At 44.9% G+C, this 14,215-nt stretch overlaps 1 protein-coding gene across 10 annotated transcripts in view; it reads right to left on the bottom strand.

The window, feature by feature from the left end:
• Positions 1–6,423: 6,423 nt before the first annotated feature.
• LDB2 (LIM domain binding 2) overlaps positions 6,424–14,215 on the bottom strand; it is a 382,402-nt gene continuing 374,610 nt past the window's right edge. For 2 of the 10 annotated variants that reach the window (XM_036853152.1, XM_036853157.1), the window contains 2 exons: positions 13,460–13,611; positions 7,058–7,784 (listed from right to left, as the gene is read on the bottom strand). In XM_036853152.1, coding sequence (XP_036709047.1) covers positions 7,554–7,784; positions 13,460–13,611 — 383 coding nt within the window. In that variant the 3' untranslated portion in view covers positions 7,058–7,553. The other 8 variants (XM_036853158.1, XM_036853160.1, XM_036853161.1 and 5 more) reach the window with 8 other exon arrangements.

Genomic DNA, 14,215 nt, shown 5'->3' with positions numbered 1-14,215 from the left:
CATGACAGAAGAATTTGCAAACCCCACAAGAGTGAACTTAACACTTTTAACAAATTAAGAATGAAAAGAGAGAGAATGACTTAGCTCAAGATACAGCATGTCAGCTCTGAAAGATATACAAATAAGAACTTCCTCCCAAACAGGTTTGCCTAACTCAGGAATAAACACAGTCAGCCCTCCATAGCCACGGTTTCCACATCTGCAAATTCAACTAACTGCAGATCAAAAATATTTGAAAAAAAAATTCTAGAAAATTCCAAAAGGCAAAATTTGAATTTGCCCACTGGCAACAACTTAACATAACATTTACATTGTATTAGGTATTATGAGTAATCTAGAAATGATTTGAAGTATACAGGAGGATGTGTGAAGGTTATATGCAATGTCACCTATAAATTGGCAGTTGCCATCTACCTCTACAAGGATCAAATTATGAGCCGCTGCAGCTGCTGACCTTCAACACCTCCTGAAAGGAGTTCAGGGTGGAGATCAGGAATGAGGCACTCTGTGCTCTGGGAGAAACTGGCAGAACAGGTCTTCAGATGGTTAGATATTTTCACGAGGTGATTTTATGAGCCCAATTCTTGCATCTCCTCATATCTAGAAAAGCACTAAAATCCTTCTTGGTGACGTCTGCTCCCCATGACTAGCAGTAACCTTCGTGAGACCAGCAGAAACCTTCTACAAAAAATATGTGCTTGATTGCATGTACTCCCCCTTCACCAAAATCACATATATACTGACTTTCCCCGCTACCTCTTTGGAGCAGTTTCTCAGAGCTATGTGAAATGCTGTCTCCCGGGCTATAGTCCTCATTTTACTCCCAATAAAACTTAACTCACAACTCTCATGTTGTGCATTCTTGTTTCAGTCAACAGCAAATACTATGCTATTTAATATAAGGGATTTGAGCACCCTGGATTTTGGTATGGGAGGGTTGGGGGGTGGGAGGGTAAAGGTTGGGAGGGGCAGTTCTAGAGCCAATCATCTGCAGATAATGAAAGATGACTGTATTTTCTGGAGATCTGTTGAAGGCCATTGGGAAACAAGAAAACTTTTCTTTGTCCAGGATGTATAAAATTCTGGAATGAATAGGAACTGAAAGTAAAACAGGAATGAGCAAGGCCATAGCAACTGCTTCACCAGTTTCCTTAATTTATTGTTTTAATAACCTTTCAGGGCCTTTTCTAGCTCAATGGCTTTAAGTGCAAAAAGACACCTTTATATAAACACCAATAGTGCTGCTGCATTAGGTTTTGTTCAAAACACAAACTCCTCAGTATTCCCAATGATCAGAGACACTATCTTGACAGTAGCGATGGATCAGAGGAGGTGAAGCCAGAGAGCAAAGTCAGAGAAGCAACCAGACTCTCAGATGCGCGTACACGTATCCAAGCCTCACCCCCTCTGTCGTGAAGTCATTCCCACAAACACGCAATCACAGCATTTGTGTCTCCCCAGGGATTTCCTATGGCTCACCACAGAAAGAACAGACCTTGGAGTCATGTGCTGATTCAAACTTGACCTTGTTGTTTTCGGTTTGTGAGGTTCATACACAAAATGCTTGCATCCCTGGTTGTGGTGAAGATTAAATGAGGTGCAGCACATGACATAATAGGGCTCAATGAATGTGAGTTCCATACCTATAAACTCCTGGAGCTTTTATTCCTGGTGTTTGCGGACACTTTGCACACACTCAGCCTCATATGCTTGGGTAGCATTTTATGCACTTGTCTTCTATCCCAACTGTAAGCACCTTGAGGGTAGGACCAGGTACAGGTATCCCTTATAATGCCCAGCATGGTGTTGGGCACAGGGCAAATAGCCAATAACCGAATTTCAATTTAATACACTCTTATCAACCTCTGACCAGCTTATTATTGATTATGAAATTCTAATGGATGTAAAAAGGGAGTTGACCAGCTATAAATAAATGGTTTAATATATTATGGTATATTCCATTAGTGGATCATTATATCGAAATTAAACTCATGTTTTTAAAGAATAGTTAATGAGGTGGCTCGTTACAATATTATAAGAAAAGGGCGGGATATGTAATTATCTAGTCTGTATATTACCAACATTGTAATGTATATGAGCCAAGAAGAAAAAACCAGAAGGATTTGTATCAGGATATCAGCAATGGTTATATCAGTGTAGGGGGATTACTTTATTTTTTTCTTGTCCCCATTTGTTCAAATGATCTATAATGAACATGTATTGCTTAACAATCAGAAAAAAAAAAGCCTAACAATTTTTTTATGGAAGATGGAGGGGGTATCCCATTATACAATGAATTTCCCAAAGATGCTGCCAAACCTGCTTTAGGGAAATAATTGATCTTGTTGGCCTTGTTCTCACTGTGCCCCACCCCATGTAGTACCACTGTGGGTTGTGTTATTCTATTGCATTAAATGCTCACCTCAAGGTTAAAGAGAAATGGAGAGAGAAAGAATTTCCCAAAGGGATTGGGCCACTTATTTATAAATCCCTTGTCAGATGTCCTCGAGATTTCAAGGCCCTAAAAGGGGGTCTCTCTGTTTTGTTCCATTACCACGTAAGTGGCAAGTCTTGATCTCTGGCAAACTCTTTGTCACCCCCTGAAATACATAGTGAATGGCAGAAAGGTGGTTGCCAGGACCCCTCTCCCAGGCCAGAGAACACTTCCAAACACCCCACCGATGGACTGTGCACCTGACAGTAAGTCTAATAACGGGGGTCAGAGTCGAGGTGACATGATGCTGTCATTTGTGAGCTCTGTGACCTTGGGCAAACTTTTTAACTGCTCTACGTTCCATCTGCAAAATGAGGGAAAATAACCTTACCTCACTCACAGAGATATTGCAAAGATTCAATGAGATCATGCTTGTCCCATTCCTAACCTAACCAACAGAAGGTAACCACTACTGTGTCTCTTATAAACCAGTGTGGTTTGGTGAAAGGAGTATAGGCTTTGACCCTGACACCCAAGTTCAAAGCCCACCTCACCACTTATGAGCTGTGTGATAAACAAGGTCAATTAACCTGCCTGAGCATCAGTCTTCATATCTGTAAAATGGGTCCCTAATGCCAACTTCCAAATGCGGCTTTAAGGAGTAGAGAGTATGGTGTAATGGATAGAGCAGCCGCCAACAGAAGCCAGGCAGGTAGAGTGAGTGAGTAAAATGGTGTGGAGATGACGAGCTGGAGTGTCTAAGCAGGGTAGCCATGACCTGGTGCCAGCCAACCGTTACCATCCAGGGACTCAGAAGTCTGAGTCTATGGTTGTTAGATCTGATTTGTTGAGAGAAGCAAGAAATTTTAATTTTTATAGAAAATTCATCAGTTTTTAAATGTTGGCAAATGATTAGAAGTTTTTCAGGCACCTTTGTGTAGGCTGCCAGTGGTAGATTGTATTTTCAGTTGTTTACTCATACCCGTTGCCATTGCAGTCTACAAGTGGTAAAGTATATTTCCCCACCCCACTTATGTTGGATTGTCCTTGCGACTTGCTTTGGCCAATGGATGCAGCGTGAGCAGAATCTGCCAAGAGAAGAGCATGCCCTGGGGATCCACTGTCCTAGAAAGGGACCTGAGGGGCAGACCTGAAGCACAGTTGCCCCAGGTGACCCACAGTCCCATGAGTGAGAAAAATAAAAGGTTTGCGGTCAAAGCCTGCTGAGCTTTGGAGATTATTACAAAGCAAAACCCAACTTACATACCCTTGGATTCTCAGTTTGAGACCACCCAGGCAAAGCACCTAGCAAGTGCCTGGCACACAGTGTGTACTTAATAGATGGTTGTCCTTAGGATTATTCTGGGCCGGACAAATCTCATGGGGTTTCTTAATAGAAGTTAGGCTTAAGCCAATGTTGTGTAAAATGTTTGTTTTTTGCTGACTTGACCTCTGAAAAACTTAAACAAACCCATCTCTGCTACCTCTTACCTTCTTATGTACCTACAGGGATAAATGTCACTTTACGTTGTGGCATAAAATTATAGACTGTTTGAAATGTAATGGAAAAATGCATGGTAAGCAGTAGTTCCATGATTTCTAGCTTGGGAGTTTTTAACTCTATCTATTCCACCAACATGTATGATAGAGTTTAGATATTAAAGATTCAGATGGAAATGATTAAACTACTCAGACCTAGAAATGTCTAGTGGGACAGTGAAGGGTGTTTAACAACAAAAACAAAAATTTGTAAGGGAAGAACCAAGGAAGAAGCAAGCACCAAGCGCTCTTGGACCTCAGAGGGGACAACAGACCCTGACCAGAGTTGGGGAGGCATCTCTGGGGACCTGAGAATCAAACTGGGCCTATAAGAATGAATAGCTTTGGTTATGTAAGAAGGTGGGGGATGGCATTCTAAGAGAGAAAAACATATACAAAGACACGTGTGACCTGAGCACTTAGTGTATTCAGGAAAATGAGAGGAGTCTGGGTAGATAGATGGTGAATCAGGTTCAAGTGGGAAGTGGCTAAAGATACAAAGTAAGGTAAGCAAGGACCAGGTTGTGAACTGTGTTGGATGCTGTAGGTGTTTTCAAACATGGCCACCATCAGTTTCTCCCCTCCTTGGAGGCACCTGCTACTTACCCATCAAGGAGTCGAGTCTGTGCCTCCGGCCCTTGAATCTGGGCTGCCTTGATGGATAGCACAGAGAAGTGATGGTGTTTCAGTTCTAGGCACTGGCAATTTATGTTTCTCCTCTCCTGGGATGCTGGCTCTTGGAACCCAACCATCATTCTATGAAAGCCTTATGGAGAGGCTGCATGGGAAGATACTCCAGTCAACAGCCCTGCCTAAGCTCCTACCTCATAGCCAGCAATGTGAGTACACCACCTTGAGTGTCCAGCCCAGCCTAAGCTCTGATGACTCCAGCCCCATCCAGCATCTGTGCCCCTAAGTGCAGCCCACCTGGTACAGACCAGTGAGCTCTCAGAAGGGTAACTGATAATAATAAATTGTCTCTTTAGTCTCTGAGTTTGGGGTTGATTGGCTATGGAGTAATAGATAACGGGAACAGATGTCAAACAAATTGTCCTAGGCATCATCTGTAATGATTGCATACTGCTGACTTTAAAGAATTGATAAAAGAAAACCTAAAATGGTCAGATGGGGTGGGGGACAAACCGGCAGTTCTCTTAGCAGTACACTAGTGGGGAAGCAATAAAGTAGCCATTTTCCTCTATTTCCTTTGGCTCTGTTGCTATTGTACTGTACATTTTCCTCCAAATGCTAATGTTCTAGGGAAGCAACGTGATGTTCTAGAAAGAATCCAGGCTTTGTAGTCAAGGGAGATGCAGAATCAAATTCTAACTGTGTCACCCATGAGCTCTGAGATGGGACAAGTCACTTAATGAAGCTGACTGTTGCTGCCCTGCCCAGAAGCCCTTTCTGAGACCAGCCCACCCATGCGAAGATTCTAGGACTGTTGCATTCTAGTTGGCCTCTTTTCCGCAGAACAGCCCTTGGCTGATGGGTGCCGTATTTCTGTAAAGGTTACCACTTCCTACACACCCTGGGGATGGCCCCAGACGATGACTGACCAGTATAGGTGCACAGAAGTCTGGCGGCTCAGCTCAGGAGGGAACAACTGGGCTCAAAGCCTTCCCCTGCACCATGGACCAGGCTCAGGGAGTAGGCTACCTGAGTCTGAAGCTTTCCTAGGCTCTTTCCATTTCCCTATCCTACCCCCTCCACTCCCTTAAAGATTTCTTTACTGAAGAACTCTCCCTCGATAAATCTGTGCCCGGGATCCTGGTCTCAGGCTCTTCTGGGAATCTCAACCTAAGACACACACTCTCCCTTAGCTTCTCTTTTTCAAGCCCGCCTTTTCCAGAACTGGCTGAGATGATATATTACTATGGCCTGGCACTTCGTACACACTCAGTTAATACTAACAGATTTCCTCTCTCATCTTCCTCATGGATACAAAGCAGAAAAATATGATGAAAGTTCTTTAAACAAAAAGTCCTCACGTGAATTTTCCCTATCTCTGTATTGCAAATCTCTTAGAAAAACAGGCAAACCGAGGAACTGATTTTTAAAAATGGGGAGATTAAGGCTTACTTGGCGGAGTTGTGAAGATTAGCTGAAATAATGTCTGTGGACCTTAAATAGAGATGTTTGGTACAGAATAAGCACTCAGTGAGTGGAAGCCGCTGCCCTTGCATTTGGCCAGCCCCAGGAAGCCAGGTCAATCCTTCCTTTCCCATCCTTGTGTCCTCAGCCAGCAGAGTGCCTGGCACATGGAAGGCACCCCTGTGTCTGCCCAAGTAAACTGCAGTGAGCGGAGAAAGAAACCATACCTTATAAAGATGGTGCAGTTTTCACAATTCCATTCCATCTGGAGTTTGGGCCATAAATCCAAGCTCAATACTTCTCATCACTGTGGGCAGATTTCTCTGCCAGGCTCACAAACACGCAGACTCACTTGCTTTGGTCGTTAACAGTTTATTATTGGCACACTTATCAGTAAAGCATACATAAAATACAGCTGTTTTATAACACACGGAGCCACTGTGTCTTTACATGTATAGAGGAACATATTAATATGCAAATGGAAAAATTAGTTCTTTTATAAAGTTTCACATAAATACACTGGAATTGCTCCCAAAGAAAAGTCCCCATAAAAGAACTAGGTTAGGGCTTTACAAAATATTATACAGTAAATATACTATGAAAAGAAACAACAGTCAACTCAGATACAACAAAAAAAACACAAAAGAGTTTCAGATTTATTAAACTGCCCACAAAATTAATGGATTACATGGCTTGAAAATATTTGGATCAACAGAAATTTTACAAACGCATACATTCTCAGGGGGCCAAGTGCCTTTCTTTACATAAAAATCTGCCTTGGTGTCTCTGATGACAAAAAGACATTTCTTGTTTCAGCACTCGGGCTCGATTGAACCAACTCGGGCTCGAGGACCAATTGACATTAGCTCGGCCATAAATTACCCTGCTGGGCCCTCTTAGCTGTTACCCAATGAAAGAAAAGGTGAAGGGGGAAAAAAAAATAAAGGTACATTTAAATTACTTTCCAAAAGTGGATTTTTTTTCCTTTTCTTTTTTTACTGAAACAAGAAACTCTCAGATGCAAGTCAAAAAGCAGAAAATATTTTACAATATTAAAAAGTCTATCTGTAGTTGGGTTCGGCATAGAATGAGATCCTGAGCACTGAGGGTTTATTGACAATATGGCCTTCGTTGGATGGTTGGGTGGGGCGGGGGGGTGGGGTGGGGGGGGGAAATGAAATTAACAAACGTGGTTAAAACCGAGCCAGGAGAAGCGCTAGCGTTTGCTCTTACTTTAATTACGATCAGTGCCAGTATCTGTGTTACCTTTGAAGGCCTCCAGGGAGGGGTCATGGAAGTTTACTGGGAATGATCCTCTCAATTAAAAAAAAGAAAGAGAGAAACTCAGATCACTGCGGTTTAGAAATCGGTATTTGCTTGGAAAAGTTTTAATGTCTCCTCCTTCCTCTCCTGTGAGTAAGGATCTGAAATAGTGAGCGTAACCCACGGGGGGGCTATTGACAGTGGATTCTGGAGCTGGTCAATCTTACTGGGAAGCTTGGGGTGGGGGGTTTTCTGATTTGGTCTCTTGAGTGGCGGGAGGTTTACTGTTCCAAGGGCTGCTGTTCCCCAGGGCGGGTGAACTGGTGAAGTCTTCCTCGTCGTCCATGCCGTTGGCCGCATCATACTGCGTGTTTTCTAATCTAGTGATTAGCCTTTCGTCCTCGTCCCCAAACTCACCTCCCATCAGAGTTGGCTCTCCTACCACCATCACATCCTGTGAACAGCAGCTGACATTATTACAGGGAAACCTTGGGAGAGAGAAGCTCAGCTTAAAACACTAGTGGGAGGCGCTGGGGGATCTAGGACAGACACACTCGTGTCCTGTACACCGGGGTCAAGTCTCAATGTCGGGGGGCCAAGACGCATATTGGATTTTTCTACAGGAAATAAACATCGCCTCCTGATGTGTAACAACCACGCGAGTTTATGTCCTTAGTGCGCAGCCTGACACCGGAGAACGAGCAATGCTAGCAATCTGCAGAAATAAAAAAATGGATTTTTCAAAATTAAAAAAATCCACGCTTTTCAACTTGCCGACACTGGGGACTCTTGAGAGGGCTGTGGAACCTTCTGCTGGGTGCTTTGCAAGACCTCCAAAAATCCACCACTTTTACTTAGGGCCTCTGGATGGCTTTGGAAACTAGCAGCCAACACGGGGAGGATGCAGTTCTGCAATAGTCATGCAACTCATTCCAAACGGCATTTTCTCTGTCCCGAGGACGGTATACATTTTAATTGAAGACAGATCTCTCTTTTCTCTACTCAGCCAGGCCCTTTTATGCAGCCGATATCCTTGACATTCTGCTACTTAATTATGGTAATTAATTTAGGTAAAGTTTTCGATAAAAACAATGTTCACACTGATTTGACAATTTGCATAGCTAATTAAGTCATTAGCAAAAACCTGCTGATTGCCAACAAGCCCTGAATTTACCATCTGTTATTCCATGGTGCCTGTCACCTATCCCCACACAGGCAACCCCACCACCAATCTGGGCAGTAAAGAGAGCCAGTCTGTCCAGCTGGTGCCATAAAAGGAAGATGAAGAGCACTAATTGTAATTACATTGATGAAGCCAGTAGTCATCAGAAATGGAAGCATGCAAGAAGAATCCATCTAATCACTCCTTTAAGTACAAATTGTCCTTCCATGCAAACAAGGCAGCCGCCTACTGTAGCTGGGAGCTCTGTGGAGGCCACCGCTGCAGAGGCACGGGGACAGGGGAGAAGGACGCATACACAGGGCACAGCTCTGGCCTCTCTGTCCCAAGGGGACCCTATGGGGTTGATGGGTGACATGGGCATGGGACAGGACACCTGTCAGGTGGATCCTGCTGGGTGGGCTCTGAGCAATAGTCTACTTAAGAGCGCCCAACTGCCATCAGCCTCCACTGAGGCTGGAAAATCAGGGCTGGCCATATGCTTTTGGAGACGTAAGTATGCATTTTCTGATAGGGAGGCTAATTTGCCTTGACAGCTGGGTAGACATTCTTTTCACTGGGGCAAGAGAGGCTTTCCTGGAGCAGTATATTAGTGGAATACCGTCTGTGGTCAGGAGAGGGTCCAGCGGCCCCGCCAGGGTCCTTCTAGAATTTTGAAGGTGCCAGTTGAACAAATCCCTTAGTGACCACCTGATCTGTTTTGGAATGGAAAACCTTGTTTGTTTGATTGATCGATTCTCCTCGAATTAGAGGGGAGATAATCAATAAGTTTCACACTGTGTTTTCAGACTAATCACTCTTGTGAACTGATAACAGTGATGTTAAAGAGAAATGCCCCAGATGAAGCAAATGCCTAAAATATGACCTGGGAAGACTCAGCAATCGAGGTACTGGCAGGATATTCAGTTGTGTGTTTCCAAGAATGTACTTATGATGCCACGAAGAGCCAGACATGACACTGACATGTAAGAGACTCGTGAGGACCCTTAAAGTGAGATGCAAAATAGACACAGACTCCGAGTGGCAAGAATGCTGGCAGGATTTTAAATGGAATGTGGCCTCCACCTGACCCATTGGGGTGTTGGGGATAAAAAAGTGTCACTTCGTTGTAGGCAATTAGGAGACCGCGCTTACGATCAGGAACAAAGGCAGGAGGGAAGACCAGGTTAAGATGGGGTGGAGGACGACACGAGGGTTAATTCCACCAAATGACCTGTGTGTAGCACACTTTGAAGGGCTGGGGAAACACATGCATGACGTGTCACGGGGCAGGAGAAGAATGTTAGAAGCGACACGCGGGTCTGCATTAGTACTGTGAGTCCAAGGTCATCGAGAGAGGCTGGGAGAATGGGGGGAGGTTAAGCATAATTTGGAAACAGGAGAAGCCAATTTAAGCGTGATATTAGCAGAGACGTTCTCAACACGCCAGATGCCTTCATTGTACCAGAAAATAACAGTCATTCCAGAAAAGTACTATGAAAATAGTGATTTAAATCACTTCAAATGGGGCTTATACGGGCTTGTAATATGTTTGGTATATCTTTGTTCCAGGAACGGCTGGAAAAGGTGCCCAGGCGTGGATATTTTGGAGCATCCTAAATTTCAGAGAGATGCCACATTTGCCTTACTGATTATAAAACGTATCCTTAGCCAGATGCATAATCATGCGTGTGCGTGTGTGAGTGTGTGTACACGCATGTGTGCATGCGTGAGTGATTAATAGATGGCAAGTTACAAAAGAGATGTGTGCTAAGGACTTCATATGCACGTAGATACCTGAGGCCACTTACACAGTTACGAACACCGCTCTACCTGGCTCTTCTAAATCTCTGGGCTAGGATAGGGGGTTCTCGGCTCAGAAGGGCTTGGTTTGTTATCCTCACACAAAATGAGTGGAGACACCACGTACATTCCGGGCTCCCTCTAACTAGGGGATGTTGGCACCGTTTTCCCCACACGCCCCACATCTTTAAAAGTCCCCCCCAACATTCAACATCGGTAGTGAGAGATGCATTTCCTTCCCGTCCCTGCTGTCTCGTGTGTCCCACAGGAGGCGATATTGGTCCATCTGAGAGTAACCCATATGGTCTCGACTCCCCAGGAAGCAGACCTCTGCTCCTCGCCAGAGGCCTGGAGGTGCCACCAGCTCTTGCCCGTGTCACATCTTCTCACTAATCCCCCGTGCAAGGACCACCAACCTCTGAGGAGGACTGGAAGTGACTCCTTTCAGGGCCCCTCAATGCTTCTCCTTAAATTGGCCAGAAGGGGTCACTGCTGTTGAATGACACAGGTCTCCATCCCTCCCAGGGTTGAGGCTGCAGTTCGGGATCGCTCCTAGCCCCTGCTCATGGAGTGAGAAGCAGAATCCAAGGATTAAACCCTAGCCCTCGCCAGACACACACGTTGCTGCCGTGGCAGCTGTGCGGACCACAGCCGTGGTCGTGGTAGCACACCCGATCTGTACATGCCTTCGGACAAGGCAGCTAAGGCCTGCAGGTTGCATTTCTATTGAAACAGGAAAGGGGTGCTGGTCATTCAGGAGACAGGGTTAAATAATGTGGTCCCTACAAGCCAGCCAGGGCTTATCGTTCGACATCCATTCAGCTGGAGGACATACAGAAATTTACACATTTTCTTAACCTGGATGACTTCCCTGTTTCTCTCAGCCATCTCTTAAGTTTTACTTAATGAAAACATCCTTGTTTGCGTGGCGGGGATACTGCTGAAATTCTACTCGCACTTTCTAACGGCACCTTGTTCTTGTCCAAAGGGTCTCGACTGATTAAAAACCCTCTTGAGACAGGTATCTTCCACCAAAATGTAATTGCAGGTTGGGAGGACAAGAGCATAATGGAGTAGAAAAAGTTAGGTGCTCTTTAAAAAAAATGCAAATGATTCCGACTAGGTCAGGTATGTCAAAATACATGGATGTGTATGCTGCTATTCTATACCCATGGCAGACATCACTAATGGATGGCCCACCAGACCCAGTCCAGGCCTCAGAATCTTTCTCAATACTGTACCCTGTGAGCTGAAGCCAGGAGTCTGAGCTGGCAGGAGAGAGGAAACCTCTTTATCACTTTATTAGACAGTGAGCTCTTCAATGACAGAGCTTGGGTGGGTCTCTTTTTGGTTTTGTTTTTTTTAAATCTTGCTATTACCAACACCTGGTATAGTGTGGGGCACATAGTAGGAGCTCAGAAGACACTTGTTGAACCGATCTGAATTCTTGCAGCCTTTAAGTAGCTATGTCAAAGTTCCAGAAATCTCTGTAATGTACTTTCATTTGTTCATGGAAACTAACAAAGGTTAGTTTCTAAAACTCCAGAATTAGATGAATAAATGGGCTGCTTGTGTGCACTTTTGGGGTTGATTTATTTATGCCTGGCCATTTTTTTCCTATGCATTTTCCCATTTAACCAGGAGTGGGTATAACTTATTGGCACCTTAATAAAAAGACTCTGTTTTTCTCCTTCGATTTTTTTTTTTTTTTCCCTGACTCTTCTGGGGTGAAAACTCCGTTCAAAAAACAGGGGTAACTCTGGTATTTTTTAAGAACTACAATCCCTAGCAGTCTTAAAATGAAAATGGCACCTATCCCACAGGCTGGCCACTCTCTCATGACCTTTTCTTTCTAATGCAACAGGGATGACGACCGTGTCCCCTGTCTGTGGAGGACAAGAGGAGAGGCCAGGTAATTCTCAGGTACTGATGGGGTTGGTTTTAGCCAGAGAACTGACCAATGGAAAATGGGAGAGAGTGGGTGGGGGACAGATTTGAAAGACACAATTAGAAGTAAGTGGAGAATCCCCTGGAGATGAAGGTCCGCCCTCACATGGAGGGAGATGGAGCAGGAAGAGAAGCAGAGGGTGAGGCCCACAGACCAAGAGAGGGAAAAGAGCGAGAAAGAGGGAAAAGGTAAAATTGCACTGGTTGAGAGAAGTTACAAGAAAGGGCACATTTTTGAAGACATAGTATCTAGAGGGTACCTATGAAGCACCACGAAAATCCCAGGATTTGAAGGATAGTCAAAAGCCTGGTGAGGGTGATGTGACAAGGGCAGCAGAGAAGGAAAACCCACAAGTCATCGTGGTGGGGAGAAGCGGCAAGAAATGCTTAAAGACGCATGAGAATTTAAAAGTGGTAAGTGGTCTCGTACTGGGATGAGGAAGTCAGAGTCAGGAAGGAATCAGGCAGAAGGGAGCAAATCGAGGAAGAAAACATAGGAGGTGAAGAAAGTTCCCGCCCAGTTTATTTACCCTCTGCGGGGACGCCCTCAGCTGTCAGCTTTGGAGTTCAAAGAAACCCCCTTCTGAGTGGCCCATTTCCTTTGTCAAGACCCAGAAATGAAAGAAAGGGGTCAAGAGGTCGAAAGAGTTGAGACCAAACCAGGGGCTGAGCCTCCCCCCCTAAGCTAATGAAATGGGAAAGCGAAATCCACTGAGCTGCATTTGTAGTGGCCTTGAGTTAATTACCTGAGTCTTAAAATAAGAGGGGATGCCCGTGTCTGGGGGCGGGGTGGGGGGGCGTCGGGGGGCAGTCGAAGGACAATCTGGAGCCTTAGTGCCAGGAGCTAGTTTCCAGGGGAGCACAGGGTCCCGGTGATGGTGTTGAGAGTCCCTTATATGCCACCAGCACCCTGCTAAGTGATATTTTAATTAAACCTTGAGTGACATATCTCCTGTCTACGACTCTGAAGGCTTTTTCATTCCGGTCCCACTGCAGCACAGACTCTTCATATTCCTTTCTAAGTCCCGGTTTGCAGGGGAAGGTTTCCAGGACAGAGCTCCTCCCCCTCCTCCCACCCCGTGTCCCTGCCTTCCCCTCCCCCGCCCCCCACCCGGCCCAGAAGGTCATTGCAGCTAAAAGAGACTTTGCCGTAGGGCCCCTGGACTCTGGAGACGACAGGCAAAGGCAGGATTTCAGCCTAAAAGGAAAGCGAGACTTACAGGTACCTGACTGGACAGACTCAGGTTGGCGGTTGGTGTCTTCTTCTTGCTGCCCGTGCTGTTGGCGGTGTTCCCAGCGCCGCTGTTGGACGTGCTGCTGGTGGAATTTTTTCTTTTTCTCCGTTTCGTTGTCGGTTGCCTTGTGGGCTCTGCTGCAACATGAAACATGGAAGGAGGGTCAGTGCCCAGGGTGACCACCAGAATACGGGCCCTCCAGGGAAGCCGTGTTTTTGTAAGTTCAAAAGAGTAGGACTGTTGATATTTTTTCCACTTCTTTTAACTTGACGAAACCTAAAAGAAGAAAGCTGCTGATTTATTTGTAGCACACAATGACTGAAACTCTTTTCTTTAGTATCTTGATAAAGTGATTTGTATTGAACTGTTCTTCCTGATGTCGTCTACTGTGTGTGTGTGTCTGGAAGCTCTTAATATGTCTTAGGGTGAGTTACACCACTACTATAGTTTGAACTTAAAATATTATTACCATTATGAATTGGGGGCAAAAATTTTTTTTGCGGTCTACCCTCTTTTTATAACAAAAGGAGGGCTCTGGGACTCCTAGGGAACCTCCAGGAGTTGAGAGAAGTATGAGCTGAGCTCAATTAAGTGAACCAGTGAGTTACAGCAGCACCTACTGACTAAGTGTCATATTGCAGCCCAGCTCTATCGCACGCTGAAATGTTGAAAAATTGGCCAAAAAAATTTGTGTGGGTTTTTCCTGTAACATCTTACGGAAAAACCTGAACGAACTTTTGG

Source organism: Balaenoptera musculus, chromosome 5, assembly GCF_009873245.2.
Source record: "Balaenoptera musculus isolate JJ_BM4_2016_0621 chromosome 5, mBalMus1.pri.v3, whole genome shotgun sequence".
NCBI lineage: Eukaryota > Metazoa > Chordata > Mammalia > Artiodactyla > Balaenopteridae > Balaenoptera > Balaenoptera musculus.
This window is presented reverse-complemented; position numbering and strand designations above follow the sequence as displayed.